Consider the following 25,605-nt stretch of genomic DNA (forward strand, 5'->3'; position numbering starts at 1 on the left):
ACAACTAAGATGTGCAAACTAATCATCAGAGAAATGCAAATCAAAACCATGATGACATATCACCTTATTAGGAGGGCTACTATTTTAAAAAAGAGAGAAAATAACATGTTGGCAAGGATGTGGAGAAATTGGAATCCTTATGCACTGATGGGAATGTGAAATGGTGCAGCTGCTATGGAAAGCAGTATGACACTTACTCAAAAAATTAAAAATAGAATTACCATATGATCCAGTCATTCCACTCTGGGTGTATATCCAAAAGAATCAAAAGCAGGGTCTCAAAGAGGTACTTGTATACCCATGTTCATAGCAGCACTATTCACAATATCCAAGAGGTGCCAGTAACCCAGCTGTCCATCACAGATGAATGGATAACCAAATTGTGGGGTATACATATAATGGAATACTATCCAGCCTTAAAATGTAAAGAAGTTCTGATGCATGCTACAGCATGGATGAACCTTGAGGACATGATGTTAAGTGAAATAAGGCAGGCACAAAAAGACAAATGCCATGTGATTCCATTCATATGAGGTATCTAAAGTAGTCAAATTCATAGACACAGAAAATAGAATGGTACCTACCTGAGGCTGTGGGGAGAAGGGAATGGAGGAACTCTAGAAGGGGTATAGACTTTCAGTTTTGCAAAATGACAAAGTTCTGGGGATCTGTTTAACACAAATGTGAACATACTTAACACTACTGAACTGGACACTTAAAAAGAGTTAAGACAGTAAGCTTTATATGTTTTTATCACAATTTTAGAAAAGCCACTACTGACGAGAGGTAGGACAGTCTAGAACTGGAAAAAAAGGAGGGATGGGGTTTGGGTTTCAGTGAAGCAGAACAGAGTTGCAGATACATCAGTGAATGCTGAAGAGTCTTTGTGAATATGAACATTAACACTTCATTTACGTACAACAACCTCTGCTGCCTCCATGAACTTCTAATGCCAAGATAACCTGAAGTCCCAAAGTAACGAAACTATGTACATGTTCTAGGAAGGACTTTTGACGCTTAGAGGTTCAATGTTAAAGTTAAGATTAGATTAAGCAGGCTGGGCGCAGTGGCTCACACCTATAATCCCAGCACTTCGAGAGGCTGAGGCGGGCAGATCACCTGAGGTCAGGAGTTTGAGACCAGCCTGGCCAACATGGTGAAACCCTGTCTCTACTAAAAATACAAAAATTAGCTGGGCATGGTGGCGGGTGCCTGTAATCCCAGGTACTCAGGAGGCTGAGGCATAAGAATCTCTTGAACCTGGGAGACGGAGGTTGCAGTGAGCCAAGATCACACCATTGCACTCCAGTCTGGGCGACAGAGTGAGACTCCATCTCAAAAAAAAAAAAAAAAAAAAAAAAAGATTAGGTTAAGCAGAGATCTATTCCAGTTAAGAATTCATGAAAAAGGTAAGGCACTGTATCCAGGTGTTTATTTCTTCAAATCTTGCTCTGTTATAGATCAAGAATTTAAGGGTAATAAGTTCTAATTCATGTTAATATTCATGCCAAGTTAATCTAATGAAGAACTCTACATTTAAAGCCAACTCTTGGGGAATGCATTCAGAGAAAGAGGCTGTAGCCATTCTTCTTCCAGTGTATAAAGTCACTATCCCATTTTCAGTCTATAAACCAAAGAAAGGAGAGACTTCAGGAGTAAAGCTCTCAGGCAGCAGGCTAAGCTGCCTGCCAAATCCTGAGTGCACTGAGGCAAGATGCAAAGGGAGCCATAAGAAGCTCTGTACCCCGCAGAGAAGACAGGCAGTGGAACTGAGGGCAGGCCCCGCTGAGTCAGAGACAAACAGGGAGGCAACCTGCAGGCTCCTGGGCCCAGCCTGCAACCTCCCGCCGAAGCCGGGATGAAGCGGGAGCTGGCAACCCCCCAGCCAAAACGAATTCGTGAGAACTTCTAGGACAGCAAATTGTCCTGTGCATTCAAGCAATGCGGCAGGATGGGACATGTCCGCCCACCCCTCTATCGCTTGCAATGGTTTGGGTGATGATCATAATCGCAATACTTACACTACATGCTCCATACAATCACCCCCAATCGTCATAACACCCCCAACACTTTACAGATGAGGAAATAGACACAGAGAGGTTAGGTAACTTGTCCAGAGCCCCACAGATAATCAGTACCCAGGACCATTGGAGGAAAAGAGAGGACTCAATGCCAAGGAGCCTGACTACCGACCGGAAGAGCCAGCAGAGCTGCCTCTGGGGTGCTCCTGGACTGGGGTGGTATGTGGGGGCATGTACAGTATTGTTATTAAATGATGTACAGTATTATTATCAGTTTTTGAGACAGAGTCTCACTCTGTCACCCAGGCTGGAGTGCAATGGTGCGGTCTCCGCTCACTGTAACCTCCGCGTCCCAGGTTCAAACGATTTTCCCGCCTCAGCTTCCCAAGCAGCTGGGACTACAGGCACCTGCCACCACACCCAGGTAATTTTTGTATTATTGGTAGAGACAGGGTTTCACCATGTTGGCCAGGATGGTCTCGAACTCCTGACCTCATGACCCGCCCTCCTTAGCCTCCCAAAGTGCTGGGATTACAGGCGTGAGCCACTGCGCCTGACCTATTTTTATGCTGTCCATTTTTCCTAAATGGCAAGCACTTCCTTTCAGATGAGCATCCACCTCAGCAGGCTCTGGTCAGGCCCAATTCTGATGTGAGAAGCCTGACGCCTCTCTGCCAGGCTGTGGTCCACTCTCGTATGCAGGATTCATGTGAGGGTCCACTCGTGACAGACCACTCATCAGTTCCAACAAATGGCCAGATAAAGGTCAGCATGTGGCTGGACCCAAGAGGACTGAGGGAAAAAGAGTCAGAGATTAAGACTTGGGTATGGGGTTATCAGCTCCTTACCTTCCCTTTATTCCCCTCTCCCTACTCCAAAGCTCCTGCAAGAGGAGGAGACACTCAGAGCTCCTCTGAGACAAGGATAAGGCTTCTCTAAGATGCTCCACGTAAACGCTGGGGCCAAAGCCAGACAGACTGCGGCAGTGAGGGCCACAGCATGGGATGGAGAAAGTGGGGCAGGAACAGGCCCAGATGCACAAGACAGCAGTTCCCAGCCATGTCACCAAAAAGATGCCTTTTGATACTTTTCCCACCCCACCCCAAACCCAACATTTGAAAGATCTGAGCTATTATATTTATTAATAATGTATCTTCCCATATTTGTATTACTCAACAGCTGATCAATCAACTGTGAGCCAGGGTTTCTCATTAGCATCAGAGAGCCAGTGTTGCACCACCAAACTGATTCCAAACTATAGGATTCCAGCCCCAAATCAAAGACTACATTGGAGTGATCACATTTTGCCTTAGGGCACACACTGCAAAGAGCTTGAGGAAGCCCATCGTTACTTCTTTGAGCTCCTCAAGATCCACTGATGCCTGGCTGAAAATTACAAGTACAAACCTGGGTCATGGCTTAAGGGAAGGGCCTAACTAGGAGGTGGTGATTCCTGGCCCATCCTAACCAAAAACTGAGTCAGTCAAACCCTACCATGTACAAGTCACCACCGCATCCCTGAGTCCAGCCTCATGCCCGTCTCCACCCACTGAAAGGACTGCTTCCTCTTGGATCCCCTCCTCCCATGACTCCCTCCTCAAGCTTTCCCTGCCTCCCAGGAAACAGGGGCCTTCTTTAGGGCTCTGTGACTACCCCCACAGAGAGATACCCCAGCCTCCTCCATTGAACACCCCCCAGTAGATTTTATTTATCCTGCAAGCCAGCACTAAACCCTAAATAACTGTCTTCGTGTTTCTGGACCACAAGTCCAGGCCAATCACAGGCCGAGGAAAACAGAAGTCAGCTAAAAAGTTCTGAGTCTACAAAATCCATGACGCTGCAGCCCAGCACAGACCCATAGAGCCCCAAGCCCCGAAATCAGACAGCAAGGAACGGGCAGCTCTGGTCACACCCCTTTCTCAGCCTTCGAGACAGTGTTTGCCACCAGAAAGAAACCACACTTGCCAGCCTGCTAACCCCACTTGTGCTGGGGAAACAAGAACGACCCTGCCTGAGCCTCTGTCCAATCTGGTGGAGAAGGCAGGGCAAAGAGATATGAGGAGAATTGTGGGGGCTCTGACAGAGGCTCAAGCAACTGCTAAGAGGGCACTGAGAGGTGGAGGCAACCTACTGTCCATCAACAGCTGAATGAATCAACAAAATGTGGTCTATCCAAATAGTGGAATATTATCCAGCCATTAAAAAGAATGATATATTGATATGTGCCACAATGTGGATAGACCTCAAAAATGCTATGTTAAGTGAAATAAGCCAGTCACAGAGGGCAAATCCTGTATGATTCCATGTCTGTGATGTACTGAGAACAGGCAAAGTCACAGGGCCAGAAGAGAAATAGCCAGGAGCTGCAGGGAGGTAGACGAGGAGCTATTGCTTAATGGGTACAGAGTTTATGTTGGGGATAATGGAAACATTTTGGGTATAGATAGTGATGATGGTTACACAACATTGTGAATGTACTTAATGCCACTAAACTGTGCACTTACACAGAGCTGAAATGATAAATTATGTCTATTTTACCATGATTTTTAAAAAGTGTTACAAAGGAAAAAAAAGAGGGCACTGGGGAGGCAACAACCAATTCTTTCTGGGGAGGGAGGAAGCTGTAATGGGAAGGTCGCATTTCAAGCAACCCGTGGGAGACCCAGGAGAGGCAGAGGTGGGCTCATCTGTCCCTCTTATTCATGACTCAGGTTCAGAGAGGTGGGAGGAGGGGAAGGAGGCCTTTGTAGGGGGTGACTGAGGCTCACTCTCCACTAAGTCACTCTGCTCTTCAAGAACACTCCATGGTTCACTCTCCCTATCACCCATCCAAACTCTTCACTCCAGAACATTCTAGGTCTAGAGCCCATCTACACTTGCTTCCAGGCTGAGCTCACACAACACTCTAGAACCGTGTGGCCCCTGCTCACAGAGAATTGCATTCCCATCCCTGTGTCTGCACAGCTGCTCCTTCCACTGGAGTCCCGTTCTTCCTCTTCACCCTCCTGTGTCTCCCATACCCTTCAATACCTTGAAATCCACCTTCCCAGAAGACTCATGAGCAGTCTCCTTCTTCTTCCTGTTTCTCCATATTCTCCCATTTTCTACAATGAAAAGGGTGTACAGCATGGTGAAGAAGAGCACACCCTCTGGGGTGACACTCCCTGTACTCCAAGCCTGGATCTGCCAACAACTAGCTATGCAACCAGTTTACTTAACCTGTGCCTCAATTCTCCCGCCTGTAAAAATGGGAAAATAATAGCACCCATTGCATAGGACCGTGACAATTAAAATGAGAAAATCCACATAAAGTTTTTGGGACATGAGTGCTTAACAAACAGTAACTATATATTGCTCTGGTATTAGACTTTTTTTTTTTTTTTGAGGCAGGGTCTTGCTCTGTCACCCAGACTGGAGTGCAGTGGCACAATCGTAACTCATTATAACCTCAAACTCCTGGGCTCAAGCAATCCTCACACCTCGACTCCTGAGTAGCTGGGACTACAGGTGCATGTCACTACACCTAGCTATTTTTTCTTATTTTTTGCAGAGATGGGGTCTTGCTATGCTGCCCAGGCTGGGCTTGAACTCCTGGCCACAAGCAATTATCCCATGTCAGCCTCCCACAGTGTTGGGATTATAAGCGTGAGCCACTATGCCTGGCCTAAACTTTATTTTTTTTTTAATTTTGCATGTTAGCTCAATCTTTAAATGCCTTATTTAACTAGAAAACTAAATCCCTTATCTCCTATCTTTCTCTGCTTTTCTCTATTTTTCAAATGTTCACTCTCTAGCAAAATTATTTTCATAATTTTTTATTTTAAAATTGTATTCTTCCAAAGAATTTTTTTATTTTAATATGTTTTAATTGACAAATAATGTTTGTATAATTTTTGAAATGATTTTCTAAAATCCTCAACTCCCTAAAAGTTATTCATAAGACCCCGCTCCTGCATGCACGCCTCTCTATTCAGAATCTTCTCAATGGTTACAAATTCCATTTGTCTCACACTGATTTTTGTAATGCTGTAGGAGAAGACCAGTGGCTTTTCATGCCTTTGAGCCCCTGTAAATGCAGGGCACCCCGCGTTTGCCGGGCATTCTCTCGGGATGACCCACTGACCGCTCGCCACCCCCCGTGGCCCTCCTTCAGGCCCCGGGCTCCCTCGGATGTCCACATTTATAAAACCCTGTGTGGTTCTTAGCCAGCAGGGGCAGAGCCGGATTCAAAGCCCACAGCCGGGCACCAGGGCTGTGTCTAGGACATTCATCCATGCTGGGCGCATCAGCCCGCTCTGGCAAGTGGATGTCAATCTGAGGCCGGCCGCCCTCTTCCCGGAGACTCCTGTGCCGGCCCAGTGGGACGCTCGCCTCTTTCACTTGAGCCTTGACAGCAGGCGCAGATTTAATGATTGGAAAGCACTTCGAGAATCCAGAGTGCTCCATAATTGCCAACTCATAATCCCCAAATTGTTCTCTGTGTGGCTGCAGGAGGTGAAGCGTCTGTGCTTGGGGCCTTCGCTTACTTAGCATGGCTCTCACACTGAACCGGGTGGGGCAGAAGCAAAGAGGAGCTCTACCCAACAGGAAGCCCCTCCTAAGACTCACCATGCCTGATGGGGAGCAAGGCTTCTCAAGCATGAGCCGGATAAAGAGGGGTTTGATGATGATGCAGATTCCTGGGCCCTTCCACACTGACTGACTCAGAATCTCTGACGAGTGTGACCCTGGGAATCTGAATTTTAATGAACTCCCCACTGAGACTCTTAATCATACTCTAGTTCAAGGACTGACAGTTGGACGGTAAGTATGTGCGTTTGGGGTCAGGTGGGCCTGGGTTTGAATCTCAGCTCTGATTCTTACTGTCTGAGACTTCCACAAGTTTCTTAATACTAGGCCTATGAGATGTTAAAAGGTATTCCCTGCAAAAATAAATTTTTTTAGATTCACGGTCAGATATGTTTGGGAGACGCAACACTCCACTTCTGCCCTGGGAGCTGTACGGTGCACATAAGCGTGTTAAACGGGCTGAATAGTCCTTGACAAAGGACTCTGCTTGGCCCAGCTCTTCCCCAAATTGTCTAACCAAGGAAGCTCCTTTTTACCGTTAATGCCAGGAACATCTTAATATCTTGAAGGACAAAACTCGTGAAATTCCTTTCTGGGAAAAGGGAAGTCTAAGGAGTGATGGACAGCCATCTTAAGGAGCCCCCAGGGGACTCTGGCAGGAAGGAGGCGCTGGCTGGGGAGGGGCGGCTGGGAGCCCCCTTCTCGTGTGCTGGTGTCTCGGGGCACTCCTGGCTCGGTTCTGCAGCTCTGCTGCCTAGCATGGATGCATCACAACAGCGAGGTCACCTTCCTGCTTTGGGTAATTTCCCTCGGAGGCAAGACAGATCCATTTTTAACAGCTCTTCATTTCAGCGGAGAATGCCCTCCTGCCTCTGATGGGGGCTGGGGACCGAGATGGGAAGGGAAGCTTTGTTCTTCTGACCAGTGCTGACAGTTTAATTAAACCCAGCTTGAGACAGGGTCGATAGGGTCAGGCATTCTTCAACAGGGCTCCTGTGAATCTCACATCCACGCCTCTCCAACCACCAGGGCCCTGTTAATGAGTTATGGTGGTCCTTACAGCAGGGATATAAATAAGGGGAAATAAATGCCCTGGGCTGCCCTTAATCACCCACCCCCACCCCTTCCAGGCTCAACAGAGACACAAAAGGTCAATCTTGTCAGGACACATATTGGTTTCAAGGCTAAAAGGAAGCCCAGAGGAACTGGGTTTCCAGAAGCGGCTTCTGGATGAGGAGGAGATCAGCAAGAGCAGGGCTACACAGCAGCAGAGATCCTCCCCAGATCGGAGGCCAAGGAGGAGGCCTGCGTGGTGGGCGGACACCCTGCTCCCCACCTGAACCTGGTGAAGACTGAGTTTCACTACTGTGAGAAGCAATCAGGTTTCCAGCATATCCCTCTAACCCTCAACTTGACACCTGTGTATGCCCATGAACAAAACATCTCCACATCCTCTGAGGGTTCACTGTCAGGAGATGGAGCTGACCCCCAAACCCAGGTAACCTGCCACCAGGGTATACCTGCCCCCCGCCAGCAGGAGATATAGGTCCAACCAGTGCAGCACCTGCCCCCACCCGCTCCAACCCACTGATAGGTCAGAGGGCGGCAGGCTGCTCTCAAAAAGCACTGATGATAGACCTGTCACCTCCCAAGAGGCAGGGCTACACTCATCCATCTTACGCAGACATCACTCCCAGGGTTCACAGTACCCAATACAGAGCCTGGCCCACAGGAGGCCCTCAGGAACTGTTGGATCAGTGGGTGGTGAGTAGCAGATGGAAGGTGAGGAGGAGTGAATACAGGGGTGGAGGAAGGTGGGGAGGAGTTGGGGGATAGATGGGTCTCTGGGTTTATAGGTGGGTTGGTAGATGTGTAAGTGGGGGGAGGGGGAGGGTTGATGAATGGGGGTGGGAGAGTGGATGGATAGGCAGGTGGTGAGTGGGTGGGGAGTGCTGGATGGGAGAATGGATGGGAGGGGATGGGGGATGGCGTGACAGGTCAGGAGTAGGGAGAGAGATGGGTGGGTTGACTGATGGATTGGTAGATGGTGGGAGGGTAGATGGGAGGTGAAGGGCAGTGGTTGATAACTAGGTGGATGGACAGATGGGTGGACGGGTGGAGGAGGTGGGTAGGTGAGGAGGTGAGGGGTGGTATGTAAGGATGAGCTTTACTGTCAGACAGACTGGGGTTCACATTTGGCTTAGCCCCTTGGGTATGTCACAAACCCGCCGAGCTTGCATTTCTTTATCTACAAAATTCGGGAAGTGCTGACCTTGTAGAGATGTTCTGATGATGAAATCAGGTATATTTGTAAGTTGCTCAGCATAAGCCTGGCACACAATAACCTTCCATTCTTTCTAACCATTACTGTGATGATTGCAGTCCCTGAGACCTTTCATGAGGCCCTGGGAGAGCGAGGCAGTGAAGGATGTCATGGGGCAGGTTCACTTCTGCAATGGGGTGGGGGAAGAGGGTGTGCTCTCTTCTGAAGAGGTGTGAATGCTGCTGTGCAGAAACTCCAGCCCCACCCTCAATGGGGGCATCCCTGAGGAAGTACAAAATGCATCTGTAATTTCAGGGCACCAAGAAATGCCTCCAGGGCAGCATCACCTATTTGCTCCACGTTTGCTCTCCCTGGCCTGCTCAGGAAAGTGCCCAAGAGGACAGAAAGCAGATCTCCCACATCCTCAGCCCAGGCACTGACTGTGCCAAGGCCATGGCCCTCCTGCCCACCACATGCCAGCCTCCCTCCACAGCCTCCTCAGGGTGTCTCTGCAGCGGCACCTAAGCCCTTCAAGAAAAAAAAAAACCTGCTGGGGGAAGGTCCCTGCAAATTGAGGGGATGGTTGTGAGTTAAGAGTGGTGAGGTTGAGTTGGCACAAGGGATGGAGGAAGCCGACATCAACACGGGACACAGATCCAGGTGCAGGTCACCCTGGGGCTGCACCACCCTCCAAAGTAGCCCTGATGTGGACTCATTTGACATTTCCTGGGCACCTCCCGCATGCCACAGCGTTCACATCTGACACAAGAGAGTGTCACAGCTCTCTTTGTCACATCAGTCCCATGAGGCAGCCAGCCCTTACTATCTGTATCTCACAGAAGAGCAAAGAGGCTCGGTTAAAGGAAGCGCTGCAACATCATATCACAGGCATTCACTTCACCTCAGACAACACAGGCTTTTCACTTCTTATTTAAAAACTGGGAGGTTTCCTACCATAAACATAACACACGCTTCTTAGAGAACATCTGGGCCACAGAAGAGCAAAAAGCCACCCACAGACAATCCCTGTTGGCATTTTCCAGGTATGTTTTCATGCGTTATTTAGAGTGATTTATCGAGTAGTCATATTGTCAATGCAGTTTGGAATCCTGGCTTTTGATATCAAACACATTTATCTACATTACTTGACATCTTTCAAAAAGGCCATTTTTGATGACTGTATAAATATTCCATCAAGTAGATACATCATCATTTACTTCATCATGCCCCCAGCGTTGGCCATATATGTTATTTCCATATTCTTTTCATTATTCTATATTTCAATATTCTAAATAATACAGCAACGAACACGTCTGTGCTCATGTTTTATTATTTCTTTAGGGCAGATCCCCAAATACGAGATTCCTAGGTCAAGGTTTAAGACCACTTTCAGGCTCTTCAGGGCCTCTAGAAGGCCTGGTGTCTAATTCCAACCCTATCATCAAGTTGCTCTGTGGTCCAAGGCAAATCACCTCTCTGAGCCATAGACCCTGCATGGGAAAGAAATGGACAGACTAACCCCACAGCAGGGGAAATATCAGTGCAGAATAACCCCTAACAGGATTTTAACTTCTGGAGGCCACACAGACAAAATCAACTGAAATGTGGGCTGTGCCACCACCTACAGACTTGGTGACCATGCCTTACCCAGCACATTTGGTCTCTCTCAAACCCATTTTCATGCTGATTTAGCATAACAGCCTGTGCATGAAAGTCCATAATTTGCTCCAGATGGGAAGGATTAGTAACAGATCCCTCCAAAGCAAAGGGGAGGTCAACAAGTGAGAGACCAGGAATGCCAGGCACTGCCTTCTAAGGGAATAGGTCCCACCCCCAGCTCCCGAGATAGGGTGGACACCATCGTGTCACTGCACCAGTGGATCCCACAATCCCCGCCAACAGCTCACTGGTCTGGTGTGACCTCTTGACCTAAGATGGGCCAATCAGATTCTTTCTCCAAGAAACCCAGAGTTGGGGCCTAAGACACTGTGTGGATCTGAGCTCTGAGGTCACAGGAAGTAGGAGGCGAATTGGCACCATGGCTGACCCGAGTCATGATGGAACCGAGATGCTGCTGATGAGCCCAGAACACTGGTTTGCAGGGAAGAGCAGGACAATAAAGCAGATATTCAGAAAGAACTAGAAATGGCCCTCACATCTCAGTGCGGGTCCCTGGGAGGGCCAGCTGGATCTCACTTCCTGCTCTGGGAGCCTGGGAGCCTACCAGCTGTGCCCCTACAAAACCCCACCTCCACCTTTACTATCACCAGCCGGCAGGGTATTCTGTTTCTGGAACCAAGCGTGCCGAGTACTCCTTGGCCAGACCAACTCTGGGAGTTAACAGAGATACTTTAGAATGCCAGGTGCTCAGGTCAATAGAATGGGCCAGGGCGAATGCATACACAGTAATATTAGAAGAATATTAACAAGTAGATCTTTAAACACTCGCTCCTCTATCCTTCCCTATAACCATCTCCAAGGTGACCCGGTGAGTCCAGACACCAGGGACGAACAACCAGATGAATAAGGTTTGTTGAATCATTTCCCCCAGACAGTGCCCATTTTGAGATGGCCTGACCTGGAGGCCACCCAATGCCTTGGCCTCAGTGGAAACTAAGCAGGGCACACTGTGTGGGAGTCCTCCCAGAGCCCTGCAGGACTGCAGGGCTTGCCTCTTGGTTTGCATGCCTTGCTTACAGATGAGGTTAAGAAATGTCAAGGGGAGAGCTAAGGAAAAGAGTCTGCCTTCACCCAAATCCTGCTATGCTCCTGGATGAGAAATGTTTCCTGCTAAGAGTTAAGGACCTGATGCGTGGAAAGAAAAGGCAGTAAGTGTTAGGGAGAAGTTCTGGCTCTAGAGCCTAGAAACATCCTCCAAAGGGCCACCAAGACTTCCACTGCCCCTCTGGAAGTCCCTCTGTTGGCTGCCAACCAGCCCCTTCCCCAAAGCAGCTGACCTGGGACCACTGCAATGAGGATACCCAATGTGTCTAGAGGCCTCTGCTCCCAGCCCCATAGGGTGCCAAGAGCAGATGTCACACAGACTGCTGTCCTCTGCAATGGCTTTTTGCTCCTTGAATTAATCTCCTTGTGCCAGCCTTTGGTATAGAATCTGGCTATTTAATACTCATTAAAATGTAGATGTCCTTTCCTCTAGGACTCCTGTAAAATATGAAACCATGAAGAGGGCGGGGCTAGGAGTCAGAGGGCTCCATCCTGACTCTCGGGAAGTCACTTCCTCTTTCCAACCAGTCCCACTGGCAGTAACACTGGGAGACATTGCTTGCCTCACGGCCACATGTGTCAGACAAGACATCAAGCACAGGAGCACCCACTTCACCGAGGGGCTATTTGCTCACCCTGAGTTATCAGGGGCATGATGGATGAACATCCGCTGAGGGCCAGCTGCAGGCTTGGTTATGTTACATGCACAGTCCCAGTTCACACGCCTGCTAGCCCTACCATGTACGGGTAACAGAAAAGGGCTCTGAGCAGTTAAACCACCCAAAGTTATGCCTTGAAAAGCCCAGGACCACCTGACCCTTGACTTTCTGCTTCCCAGGCCACCTTCCATTCCAGGGGGGATCCAAGTTTCCCAGACACAGGCCAAGGAGGCAGCCAAGTTGTCACTTTCCTCAGGAAGGAACACAGGGGTGTGCAAGGCACCAAAGTCCAAAGAGAAGGGTGGACTCGAGTAAAGAAGGGTGGGAGTCCCCTGCAGAGCTATCCTTTACCCCCAAGGGCAGGTGGAAGGTTATGACAAAAGAAGTTAGCTCCCCCCTAAAAATGAATATGGCTGGAGATGATCTCAAGTAAAGGGCTGGAAGTTGGTGGATTCAGATTCACATGATGGGTCCTGGAGATTTTAAAATCAATGAGGGAGAGTGAAAGTGGGCACACAGAGCTTGATGGCAACTATACAGTATACATATGCCTCGATCCCAGCAAGGTGAAGGGCAGCGGATCACTATGGGAAGGAGAAGGGACCCAAGGAGGCAAATCATGCCAGGAAAGCAAGGACAAAAGCTTGAAAGGTTAAGAGGACATAGGAGGGGAAAAGAATTGCACAACTGAGACCAAGAGAAAAGACATTCAAGACGAATTTTTGCAGAAAGGCAGAGCTGTGATAACACTTGCAAGTCAGCAGAGAAAGAACAGCAGAGAGAAAACAGGAGCTGCTGGGGCCAAGGCAGGGCAAGGCCAGCTGCCTGCATGTGGCCAGCAACAGCATGGTCCACATAGACCAGTGCATGGCCCACAGGTTCAACAGACATTACCATGGAGGCACCTGCTGGGAAGAATCTTCTGCCTTTCACAATGAAGTAGGGAAAAATTAATGCCTGGCACAGAATGGATTGGGCAACCTATCAGTTACAGGAAAACTGGAGAAGGCCCCACTCAAGCCCAAGGGTGGTGACAAAGACCAGCAAAAGAGATCATCACTAAAGGTCACTGTGGAGTGGTCTCCAGGCCAGGAGGAGGAAGCAACAGGAAGTGATCAGAAAGACCATTCCAACAGACTAAAAATTAGAGTTCCATTGTAAAGATAAAAGCTTGGCCAGGCGCGGTGGCTCACACCTGTAATCCCAGCACTTTGGAAGGCTGAGGCTGGTGGATTGCTTGAGCCCAGGAGTTTGAGACCAGCCTGGGCAACATGGCAAAACCCTGTCTCTACAAAAATATTTAAAAATTAGCCAGGCGTGGTAGTGCACACCTGGAATCCCAGCTACTTTGGAGGCTGAGGTGGAAGGATCGCTTGAGCCCAGAAGGTTGAGGCTGCAGTGAGACAAGATTGTGCAACTGTATGCAGCCTGGGTGACAGAGCAACATCTCGTCTAAATAAAAGTTTGAAGGTGAGATCAACAACAAATTCTGGAGATCACCGGGCTTGGAGAGAGGTCTAGAAATCATGGCAGAGGCAGAAAGAACTAGCTGTGTTTAATCAGAGGAGACAAAATCAAGCCCCCGACTCTAGGAGCCCATGGTCAGACCCCTTAGCACTCAGGTAACCTAGGTTGCCACCTCCCACCCAACCCACACCCCTCAGTCTTCCCTCCATTGCTTATTATCCCTTTCTCTACCTAAGTACTAACCCATAAGCTCCTTCAGGGACGAACCAGTAGTGCCGTGCCAGGCATGCAGAAGGCCCCGCCAGTGGTTATTAAGGTTATTAATGACAATGATTAAGGGAACTAAAAAACCTCACAACCCAAAATTCAAAAACCTGACAGCTCTTCGAAAGCTAGGTAGTTATAGAAAGCAAAGCTAAGAAAAATATAAGTTACTGGAGAGCAGATTTAGGGCCCAGAGTTAAAAATTTTCTAATTTACTTATTTATCCAGTGATAGAGTTGATTGTTTGCAGAAGTGTTGAGCTCCCCATCACTAGAGGTAGCCAAGCAAAGACTGCGGGACCATATGCTTAGGAGCCGCAGAAAAGATTCCTTAGATAATCTAAAAGGTCTTGTCCAACCCAATTCCCACAAAATGAAATATATGGTAGAAAAATTACAGACACATGTGGCAAATCATGGTGCAGCAGAATTAGCAACTATCCTTTAAACTTGAAAGAAGTACACTGACAGCAAATAAAAATACGACCATGGTTAATAACCTTACAGACCTCATGACCCTAAAAGGTAGAAAGAGCTGAAAACAGAAATAGGTTCAAGAAGAGCTTAGTTGAATGAATAAATATTCAGCTCCAGGCTGGTTACCAAAGGCGCAGTGAGAGATGTGTAAGAATGAGCCCCTGTAAAGGCTGGCATCACCGTCCACAAGCGTGCCTGCTGGCAGAACACCCTTGTACCCACACCGTCAGCGGCAGCTCACAAATCTGGATGAACTGTGGGTTCTTCCAAGTGCTTGCGATGGAGAAATACCCTGCACAGCACCTTCCTACAGAAAGGGCCTGGCCTCTGATGCCCTGGACCATTCCTGCCAGGGGAGGAGCACGGGGTCAAGGTCATGGGAATATCCAGGCCCCACTGACCGAACACTGTGCCTCCCACAGGGTGAGAGACAAAACCACAGGGAGAACTTTCTGGCCACAGAACGTCACTCACAGTCTTGACAAAGCCTGGTTATTCTGGAACAGCAGTTCTGGTAACATGTGCAGCTGGTTTCGGTTCAGTCGCCTAAAAAAGAGAAGAAGAATTGGAAATTACCTAGACGGCCAAGAAATCCAAAGGACTTCTCAGAAAGCACCAGACGGATTCAGAAGCAGAATGTCCAGCGTTCAAATCCTAACAGGGTCCATGTGGCATCCCAGGGAAATTACCTTCTCTGGGCCTCAGTTCTTCATCTGTAAAGTGGAGATTCCACCACCCAGCATGTGGGGAGGATAAGAACAGAGCGTTTGTGGAAGCCCCTCACCAGCACCTCTCCTTCCACTATTTCTTCCCATAGCCGTCATCATCATCACTTCACATTTGCAAGCCCTGTGTGGTTTCTAAGGCACTGATTCCAATGCTATCTCCCTCTGTGAGTTGGAAACCTGACTACACTTGAAATGGGAGACATACCCTAATGGCCACACAGCCCTGATTTCATCCACATTTGGTTTAATAGAGGTTTCCCTTTTTTTTATTGTTTGCTTTGGGTCTTTTTTCAAAATGAAAATAGCAGCCAGGCATGGTGGCTCACAACTGTAATCCCAGCACTTTGGGAGGCCAAGGCGGTCGGATCACCTGAGGTCAGGAGTTCAAGACCAGCCTGGCCAACATGGTGAAACCCCATCTCTACTAAAAATACAAAAATTGGCCGGGCGCGGTGGCTCAAGCCTGTAATCCCAGCACTTTGGGAGGCCGAGACGGGCGGATCACGAGGTCAGGAGATCGAGACCATCCTGGCTAACACGGTGAAACCCCGTCTCTACTAAAAATACAAAAAACTAGCCGGGCGAGGTGGCGGGCGCCTGTAGTCCCAGCTACTCGGGAGGCTCAGGCAGGAGAATGGCGTAAACCCAGGAGGCGGAGCTTGCAGTGAGCTGAGATCTGGCCACTGCACTCCAGCCTGGGCGACAGAGCGAGACTCCGCCTCAAAAAAAAAAAAAAAATACAAAAATTAGCCGGGCATGGTGGCAGGCACCTGTAATTCCAGCTACTCGGGATGCTGAGGCAGGAGAATCGCTTGAACTCAGGAGACAGAGTTTGCAGTGAGCCAAGATTGTGCTACTGCACTCCAGCCTAGACAACAGAGCAAAACTCTGTCTCAAAAAAAAAAGAAAAGAAAACAGCTTTATTGATTTTTTTTATCATAAATAAAAATGCATGCTCAGCCAGGCATGATGGTGTGCACCTGTAATCCCAGCAATTCGGGAGGCTGAGGTGGGAGAATCACTTGAACCAGGGAGGTGGAGGGTGCAGTAAGCTGAGGTCTCGCCACTGCACTCCAGCCTGGGCAACAGAGTGAGACTCTGTCTCAAAAAGAAAAAAAAAAAAAGCATGTCAAATAGCTCCTGCCTGTAATCCCAACACTTGGCGGGGCTGAATGAGAGGACTGCTCGAGGCCAGGGGCTTCAGATTTGCATGGGTAACAAAGAGAAATAACAAAGAGAAACCTTATCTCTACAAAAAAATACAAAAAAACTAACTGGGAAAGTAGCCCAGGCCTGTAGCCCCAGGGGTGTCTGAGGGGTCTTAGGACCAATCCCCCATGGATACCAAGGGACAACTGTATGATAAGCCATCTCAGCCAAAAGCTTTCTTCCAGAAGGAAGGGGAAAACCTTAATTCCACGTAGCCAGCAGTAACTGGTCTGTGGTTACCTCCTAGAAGGTCGTCCTTCATCTAATATGTGAGAAAGGCCATTGCCACCACATTGGGCACTGCCATGTTCCCCATGGTACAGACAATTAAATCAACTTTTGGAGACCCACTGGAAGTTTACTTTTAAGGGCAGGCTCCTAGGGAAACACTTCATTGCCTTGGGGGGAAAGAAAACACCAATACAATCCTTAAAGCAACAGGAGTAGACATCAGATAGCTCCAAATTCTTTATCCTTGGTCCAGTAAATTAATCCTGTATTTACACTGACTGATAACCACTGTTTTAGTTTTGTTTTCCCCCCAAGACTTTCTCATTTTTCTGACTTCCGCTTCTGAAAATTATTTAGGAGGAAAATGATTCGATGCCTAGCTTAAAATGGAAAATTAAAGGACACTAAAGAAGGGGCTCCACATGGCGAGGGACATGAAGGTTACTGAGAATGGTAACAGTACTCGTGGCCACCATCATAATCAGCCCTTACTATGTGCCAGGCAAGCGGCAAACGCATTAGGAGCATGAGCTCATCGCAGGCGGGAAAGCAGAGCATAAAGGTGGGCCTCTTTCTCCTGAAAGTGACAACAGCACTTTGCATTCATGCACTCACCCTGTGACTCCCAACAAACACCCCCAACAAAGGTTTCCTGCCACCACTTTGCCACGTGGCTTGGCTCTTCATAGGTACCCAAGATAGGTTTGCTGACTTTGTTGAGTTGCTCATCTTTGAAAGATGAGAGAATAGGGACACCAAGACGTAAGTGACTCGCCCAAGCCATTACTGAATGGTAGATGTGGGATACTGAAGCTTGCCTTTCTCTGCTCCCCATCCTGGCTGCTCCCATGGTACGATCCTGGCCACTGTACGGTGCCAGGCCGGTTCCCAGAGTGACCAGGCACACTCCACTCCTCTCCAGCTGCAGACCCGCTGAGGCCACAATGTCCTGATCCCTCACGGCCAGCTCAACTGCACACTGCTGCATCTACACTGGAGTTTGTAACTGCTCACAAGAACCAGTTATGTCCACTCCCAAACCTGTTTATGCCAGAGGCACTTGTCATTCTAACTCTGTAATTTAATTACCTATTATATAAATGAATAAAATGCTAGTGGAAAAAGAATCATCTCTATGAAAACTAAGTGGAATGCTTTAGAAAGATTCGATGAAAGGAAAGCCGATAATTAAACGGCTCTTGAATTAAGTAAAAGACGGTGGCGGAGGGCAGTGGGTGGGTGTCACTTTAAAAATCAGGAATACTTCCCCAGATTGCTCCCAAGGCCCTTTGGAAAATCTCTCTCCACCTTCTAAAAACCAAAACCAAAAATCATAAACATGGTATATATGTGTGTGGTTTAGGCGAGGCAAACAACACAGAAAGAACTCCAGTGTTTCACACCAAAGAGAAAGACCTCGGCCAAAAAAAAAGAAGAGGGGTTAGTAAATGCACATTTCCATGTTTTAACATCAAATGAAATGTCTAAGGTGTGTGTGGGGTTTTGTGGTTGTTGTTGCTGTTTTTGAGACAGAGTCTTGCTCTGTCGCCCAGGCTGGACTGCAGCAGCATGATCTCGGCTCACCGCAACCTCTGCCTCCTGGGTTCAAGTGATTCTCCTGCCAGAGCCTCTGGAGTAGCTGGGATTACAGGCATGTACCACTGTGCCTGGCTAATTTGCATATTTTTAGTACAGGCAGGGTTTCACCATGTTGGCCAGGCTGGTCTCAAACTCCTGACCTCAAGTGATCCACGCCCCACCTTGGCCTCCCAAAGTGCTGGGATTACAGGCATGAGCCACGGTGCCTGGCTGGTATGTGTGGTTTTTAATGACTCTGCACTTTAATCACCTTTTACGATTAACTGATGCAACACTGGTCTCCAACAACTCAGTGGGAGGCCACTGAACTGACCACTCCGGAAGGTGCCTGCAGGGCTGAAGTTGCCACTCACCCACTGGGGTCATGTCTCCACCCCCCAGACGCTTTCCCTCCTCCCCTCCTTCCCAGCACCGGAGGTGGAGCCAGGTTGGGTCAGGTCCAGATCAGCCCCTCATAGCCAGGTCATTAACATGTATTTTGTTCTAAGTCTTCTAAAGAAAACAAATGCAGCATTTGACATCTGGTCTAGCTGTGGGCTTCTTATCATTTTGTTTGAGGCCTGGATGTGGAGCACAAAAGAAAGATCGCCTTGCTTTCTTCCAGGCTGTAGGAGGGCAAAGAGGCAATCGTATTCTTTTCCTTTTATTTAATATCTTATTTTCTTTAATATAAAAATGAAAGGGCTGGGCACAACAGATCAGGCCTGTAATCCCAGCACTTTGGGAGGCTGAGGCGGGCGGATCTCCTGAGGTCAGGAGTTCAAGACCAGCCTGCCCAACATGGTAAAACATACTAAAACAACAGTTTTAGTTGGTTTTTTCAGTTGGTTTTTTTTTAGTTTTAGGCTGTACTAAAAATATAAAAAATTAGCTGGGCGTGGTGGCAGGCACCTGTAATCCCAGCTACTCGGGAGGCTGAGGTAGGAGAATCGCTTGAACCCAGGAGGCGGAGATTGCAGTGAGTCGAGATCATGCCACTGCACTCCAGCCCGGGCAACAAGAGTGAAACTCTGTCTCAAAAAAAAAAAAAAAAAACAGAAAGGTGAGGTATCAGGTCATCTTCATTAAGAGCTCAGACTTTGAAGGCAAAATGATCTGGGTTCTAATCCCTTCTTCTGCACAACTGGGGACAAGTGACTTAATCTCTGTGTACCTCTCTTTCTCATCTGTGAAATACCACTTAGAGCAGTGTTGTTTTAAGGATTAAATGAGATAATATAAGGCAAAGAGCTGCCCCAGGTGCCTGGCATAGAGTGGTGGTAGCTATAATCATAATAATAAACTTGTCATAAGAAAATTGATTAAAAGAGAAAGACACAAAGAATAAAAATAAAGTTCCCTATAATCCACCACTCACTATAATGAGAGTCAGTGGTTCCAGTTGTCTTCTTCCTCCTGTATTCTATCCACATGCAAATTGATTTTAGTAATACTATTGTCATTTTCTATCTTTTCCATTTAACATTATATTGCAAGCACATTCCCATGGCCTTAACTGTTCTTCAGAAATGTGATTTTATATCTTATGTATCCACTAGAATGAATTTCCAATTTTTTTCTATTGAAATAATGTGCAATGGCTGGGTGCGGTGGCTCATGCCTGTAATCCTAGCACTTTGGGAGGCTGAGGCAGGTGGATCACCTGAGGTCAGGAGTTCAAGACCAGCCTCGCCAACATGGTGAAACCCCATCTCTACTAAAAACACAAAAACAATTAGCCAGGCGTGGTGGCGTGCACCTGTAGTCCCAGCTACTCGGGAGGCTGAGGCAGGAGAATCGTTTGAACCCGGGAGGTGGAGGTTGTGGTGAGCCGAGATCATGCCACTGCACTCCAGCCTGATAGACACAGCAAGACTTGGTCTCAAAAATAAATAAATAAATAAACAAACAAACAAATAAATAATAAAATGCAATTTATATCCTGATATATAATTTTTAGCCATGTCTCTGATTATTTCCTTAAAATAAAACGGACTTTCTGGTTCAAAGAGCATGAACTTTAGGACTCTTAACACCTACATACAGCCAGTCCACTTTCAGAAGGAAGCGATCGGCGACCACCGTGACTATGAGTGCCCATCCCCCACCTCACCCCGCCATGTTTCTTTTTTTCATCGTTGCCAAACTGAAATGCAAAACTTGATCAAGACCCATTTTCAAACTTAAAAGCCCTATTCAGCAACAAACCATGTGAATCAGAACACGCCTCCACCTTCACATTTCTGGACTGTGGCCCTGTGCACCTAAGACACCAATCTCCCAGGGCTTCCCTGATGGGTCCCCTTGGCACACCACGGCTTCCTTTAAGGACACACAAATCAATGAACAGCAGTTATGTCAGGATGAGATGACAGGAAGAAATTTCACTTCCTCTGTATTATTATGTAAATTTTTTGCCATCACATATCTTCAGGGAACAACAACAGGGACAGTTGCATGGAGAATGTGGGGTGGGGACCCACTCCAGGTTTCTCTGTGACCATGCCTTGTGATCACTTTCACAGCTGCAGCTGCTCCTGGCTCCATCCGCTGGTGGAGGCAGGCTGGGCGTGGGGTCCCCTCCTCTGAGTGCCCCTCATCCCCGGCAGCAGCTTGGCCTGCCAGTTCCCTCACGTGCCAGCCCCCCGCCCTCCTGGCCCGCACCCTGCCAGGACTCACAGCCGCTCCAGCTCCTTCATGTCATCAAAAGCCCCGCGTTCCACTGCTCCAATCTGGTTCTCCATCAGCTGCCTGGGGAAGCAAAGAGACAAGGACAGCTACAGGGTGTGGGACAAGGGTTGCTAGCAACAGCTGGCATGACGGAGGGGCAGAGGCAACCTCTGCCAGGGCAGCATTGGCAAGGGAGTAAGACAGGAGCCATGCCCAAGCCTCACACAGGCCTACGCCTGGCCTGAGCAGACCCAATTTCCTTACACCTTTGCAAATTCGCCGACATGGGCTCCTCAGGGCTCCCAGCATCTTACCTCACTGCAAAATACACTTGCAACCCCCAACCCTCTGAAGTTGCCTGCCAGGGCAGAAGGCCGCGGGGCACCCGAGCACCATGTCTCCGCTCCAATCAGGCTCCAGGGAGCCAGGCCCAGCAGCAGGCAGCACAGGCTGGCTTGAGCTGCTGGTGCACGTGCCCTGGCCTCTTTGGGCCCTGAAGGCACATGTCCAAGGGACAGAACAGGGGGGACCGGCCAGTATCAGGGGGAGGGGAGCCTGTGCCAACTGGGCAGAGCCCACACAGGCAGCAACACACTCTACAATTGGCAGACAACACCCTCTCTGCCTGTACCCCCACCCCGACTGGCCCCATCTGCTGAAGACAAGAGTGGGGTGCCCACGCCAACTGAACCACCTGGCTCTGTGGGACTCTGCGTCCCCTTGCCGCCAACGTGCCCTGAAACCCAGAGCATCCGGCTGGTGGGGCAGCATTTTTCACCAACAGATTGACTGTTGCCTGATAACTTTTGAGATAGTCAAGTATGTTTTTCCCACTGCATCTGTCCCTCTCTACCCGCAAGCAGGTGGCTTGCGTGCCCCTGCATGGGCCTCAGATGACGTTGGGGGCAGGGCTGAGGGGGAAACGCCACCAGACACTTCTCTTTCTCTGCTTTGTTTCCAAAAGCCTGAAGTGTGAGAGGCTCCCTCTGGAGGCCTGGGGGCAGAGGGGAGGGGAATCCCTGGAGAGAGCGTGGGCTTCCCCAGACTCAGAAGGGACACACCCAGAGCCTGGGAAGGGGCAGAGGTCAGGGGGTTCTGGAGCAGATCCCTACCCAGCGGCTTGTCAGCTCTGACCTCAGAGACGGTTGGTCATGAGGTCCCTGCTCCTCCAAAGACCCTCAGAACTGCAGAGGCGGGAGTTCTGAAAGAACTGAGGTCCTAGGATCCCTGCACTACCCCGAGAGCACAGGACGTCGGATCTTACGATGAGTTAAGACTCAAGACTGAACATCACCCCACCCGACACCCCTCAGGATGTCTTGCCAAGACCGACTCCACAGTGGAGGGGCCCAGCCAGTCCACCACCCTACCACCCACAGCCAGGGCCCTGCCCAGGACCACCGTGGCACTGCCGGGGGTGGGGTGGGAGGGAGCACCCCATACTCACAGCACCCGCAGCTGCTTGAGCCCCACAAAGTCATTCTTGTGGATCCGAGTGATGTTGTTGCCATTGAGTTCCCTGGAGGAAGAAGGAGAGAAGGAAGCAGTGAAGTGAGCAGGGTGAGCCCCCAGGCCAGGGGCTCTGCTCCAGGTGCCCGCCCCCCTGGATCAGCCAGTCATCTCATCAGTGGGGCTGGGGGCTTCTGTGAGTTGAGTCTGTGTTGAGGCCCAACAAGCTGGGCCCTCTTTGCAGCTGACGTCCAACCCGCTGGAACTGCAGGGCACAGGGCGCATCACTGGGAGTGCTGTGGAAACCGAAAACGTGGTTTCTGCCACTAATGCAGCTCGGTCTAGTTGGAGAGATGAGACATTCACCCAGGGAAGAATGTGGAAACTAGTCAAGGAGAGAGGCTATTCAGGTAGAATCCTCGCTAAGCCTCAGTTTCCTTATCTATAAAATGGGGACGACAACTGTGTCTAACTTACAGGGTCAGCACAGGGTAAAAGCAAGTAAAGGGCATAGCCTGCGCTTGCAAAGGGCTCCATGGGGACACCAGTGTTATCGTCTGGTGGCACTGGCTCCTGCGAGCTGTCCATATTCTGAGCAGGAGACAGCAAGGAGGGCCAGGCAATTTTAAAGGACTGAGGAAACGGAACTCAAGCTGAGGCTCCAAGACAAGGAAGAACTGCACACGACCAGGAGGGAGCAGATGTGCCCCAAGGACCACACTGCATCAGGCCTGGAGTAGCTGAGGGGTGAAGCGGGCAGCAGACAACCAGAGAGTTGGAAGCTGTGAGAAGCAGGGCTGGGGGAAGGCGGGCCAGATTACAGAAGGCTGGAGAGAGCAAGCAGAGAAGAAACCGAGGGCCAGCGGAGGCTCTGGGTCAGGGGGATGGAGGGCCTGCCAGGAGGCCAGTCCTGCAGCAGTGAGCAGGAGGGTGGCCAGGAAGGGAGGCCACCCCCACCATCTGGGTCCTGGGGCCAGGCCTACAGCTCCTCCTCTCACCCCATGCCGGGCTGCCGGGCCCCTCCTTCCTTCCAAGGCCACCTTGGACCCACCTGAAGAGCTGTCTGCCCCACCCAGCCTCACTCAGCCTCACCAAGGCAGGCCATTCCAGGAGTGAGGCTCTCCCTACCCCAGAAAGCTCCCCCACTGAGCCACACACAGCAGAATCTCCCTCAGGCCTCACTCCAGCTGTCCCCTCTGCCATCTATCTCCCTGGGGCAGCTCCCGCTTGCCTCCACCTCTTCCTCAACACTGTCATGTTCACACATGCGCACGCGCAGGCGCACACACACGCCCCATGTTCACCTGCAGCCCAGTCTTCTCACTTAGCCAACTTTAGTCAAAAGTTCTGGGTATGGCCAAGAGCTCAACCCAAGTCCAAGCTACTTTGAGAAACAAAGTCCCTGTCCTCCCGGAGTTTAGAAATTGTTTGGTCTGGCCGGATGCAGCGGCTCACACTTGTAATCCCAGGACTTTGGGAGGCTGAGGCAGGTGGATCACCTGAGGTCAGGAGTTCAAGACCAGCCTGGCCAACATGGTGAAACCCCATCTCTACTAAAAATACAAAAAAATTAGTCAGGCATGGTGGCGGGCACCTGTAATCCCAGCTACTCAGGAGACTGAGGCAGGATAATCGCTTGAACCCGGGAGGTGGAGGTTGAAGTGAGCTGAGACCGTGCCATTGCACTCCAGCCTGGGCAACAAGAACGAAACTCCATTGAAAGAAAGAAAGAGAGAAAGAGAGAGAGAGAAAAAGAGAGAGAGAGAGAAAGGAAGGAAGGAAGGAAGGAAGGAAGGAAGGAAGGAAGGAAGGAAGGAAGGAAGGAAGGAAGGAAAGAAGGAAAGAAGGAAAGAAGGAAAGAAGGAAAGAAGGAAAGAAGGAAGGAAGGAAGGAAGGAAGGAAGGAAGGAAGGAAGGAAGGAAGGAAGGAAGGAAGGAAGGAGTTTGGTCTGGGTGATGTTCTAGGGTTGTTTCCACTAAGATCAACAACACATGGATTCCTTTTCTGCACCATCTAGGAACTGGAGTTACGCCCACCTTCACACCATGCAGAAAAATAGTAACTGTGCTCATCTTAACAGATGAGAATGGCTCTAAGAGGCTAGGTGCCTTCCCAAGGTCACCTGCTGGTAATTGACAGAACAGAAATCTGAACCCACGGCCATCTGACCCACGGGCCAGGCTTTTTCTACCAGGTCAGGCTGTCTCAACATTCAACGCATCCTCTCGCTGCCCGTCCCGTGGGCCTAGCTCCTGATCCTCAGAAGCAGCTGCAAAAACTCATTCCCTGCTCCTCATCACTTTCCTAACAGGATCTCTCAGAGGGGCCTGAGGCCTTTCCAAGCTAACACAAGCCATTGGTGAGAGCCCCTGACTGAGCCGCCTCCCCACCCTAAATGCTGCAGGGACACCTTCTCCAAATGAGATGGCTCTGCTCAATGTAAAGGTCATTTTTCAATGAACTAAATATTATTTCCTGAAACAGCCACTCTGAGCCTCACTGTGTTGCACCCCAACCTGCTCCCTCTGTACCCCAGCCTTTCTTCAAATACTGAGAATGTCATCATGAAGCCCTTTAAAAGTGGTTCTCTTCCCAAGCAGGGCTGGTTCTCTTTGGGTTGAAATGTTTATCCCCAAACCTAAACCCAAAAGGCATTTTTGGTTGTTGTTTTTCTATTATAAAAATATGTCAGCATTGATTATAAGAGGAAAAATCTTAAACAAGTTAAATGGACATTAGTAGAGCATTGCTTGGTTGAATTCAGCACATCTGCGAAACTGCCATCTGTCATGCAGCCATTTAAAACGGCACAGATCTGCTTGTCTTGACAAAGAAAGTTGTGCATGACACAGAACATGGGAAAAGGTCACAAGACAACCCTTTTCTACGAACCTGCTTGATATGGTTTGGCTGTGTCCCTACCCAAATCTCATCTTGAATTGTAGCCCCCATAATCCCCATGTGTCATAGGAGGGACGCGGTGGGAGGTAATTGAATTGTCTGAGCAGGTCTTTCCCGTGCTGTTCTCGTGATAGTGAATAAGTCTCATGAGATCTGATGGTTTTATAAAGGACCGTTCTCCTGCACTTCTCCTTGCTCCCACCATGTGAAGAAGGATGTGTTTGCTTCCCCTTCCACCATGATTGTAAGTTTCCTGAGGCCTCCCTAGCCATGTGGAACTGTGAGTCAATTAAACCTCTATCCTTTATGAATTACCCAGTCTCAGCTATGTCTTTATTAGCAGTGTGAGAATGGACTAACACACTGCTTATGTAGAAACACACACACACACACACG

The 25,605-nt window shown here is 49.2% G+C and overlaps 1 protein-coding gene across 1 annotated transcript in view; it reads right to left on the reverse strand.

Moving 5' to 3' along the window:
• The window catches only part of SLIT1 (slit guidance ligand 1), a 187,819-nt gene that overhangs the window by 143,812 nt on the left and 18,402 nt on the right, over positions 1-25,605 (reverse strand). The window contains exons 2-4 of the mRNA XM_025396916.1: positions 22,307-22,378; positions 20,869-20,940; positions 14,918-14,989 (exon numbers count right to left, since the gene is read on the reverse strand). Coding sequence (XP_025252701.1) covers positions 14,918-14,989; positions 20,869-20,940; positions 22,307-22,378 — 216 coding nt within the window. The remainder of the gene's footprint in view (positions 1-14,917; positions 14,990-20,868; positions 20,941-22,306; positions 22,379-25,605) is intronic.

The sequence above is a fragment of the Theropithecus gelada genome, chromosome 9 (assembly GCF_003255815.1).
Source record: "Theropithecus gelada isolate Dixy chromosome 9, Tgel_1.0, whole genome shotgun sequence".
Taxonomy (NCBI): Eukaryota; Metazoa; Chordata; class Mammalia; order Primates; family Cercopithecidae; genus Theropithecus; species Theropithecus gelada.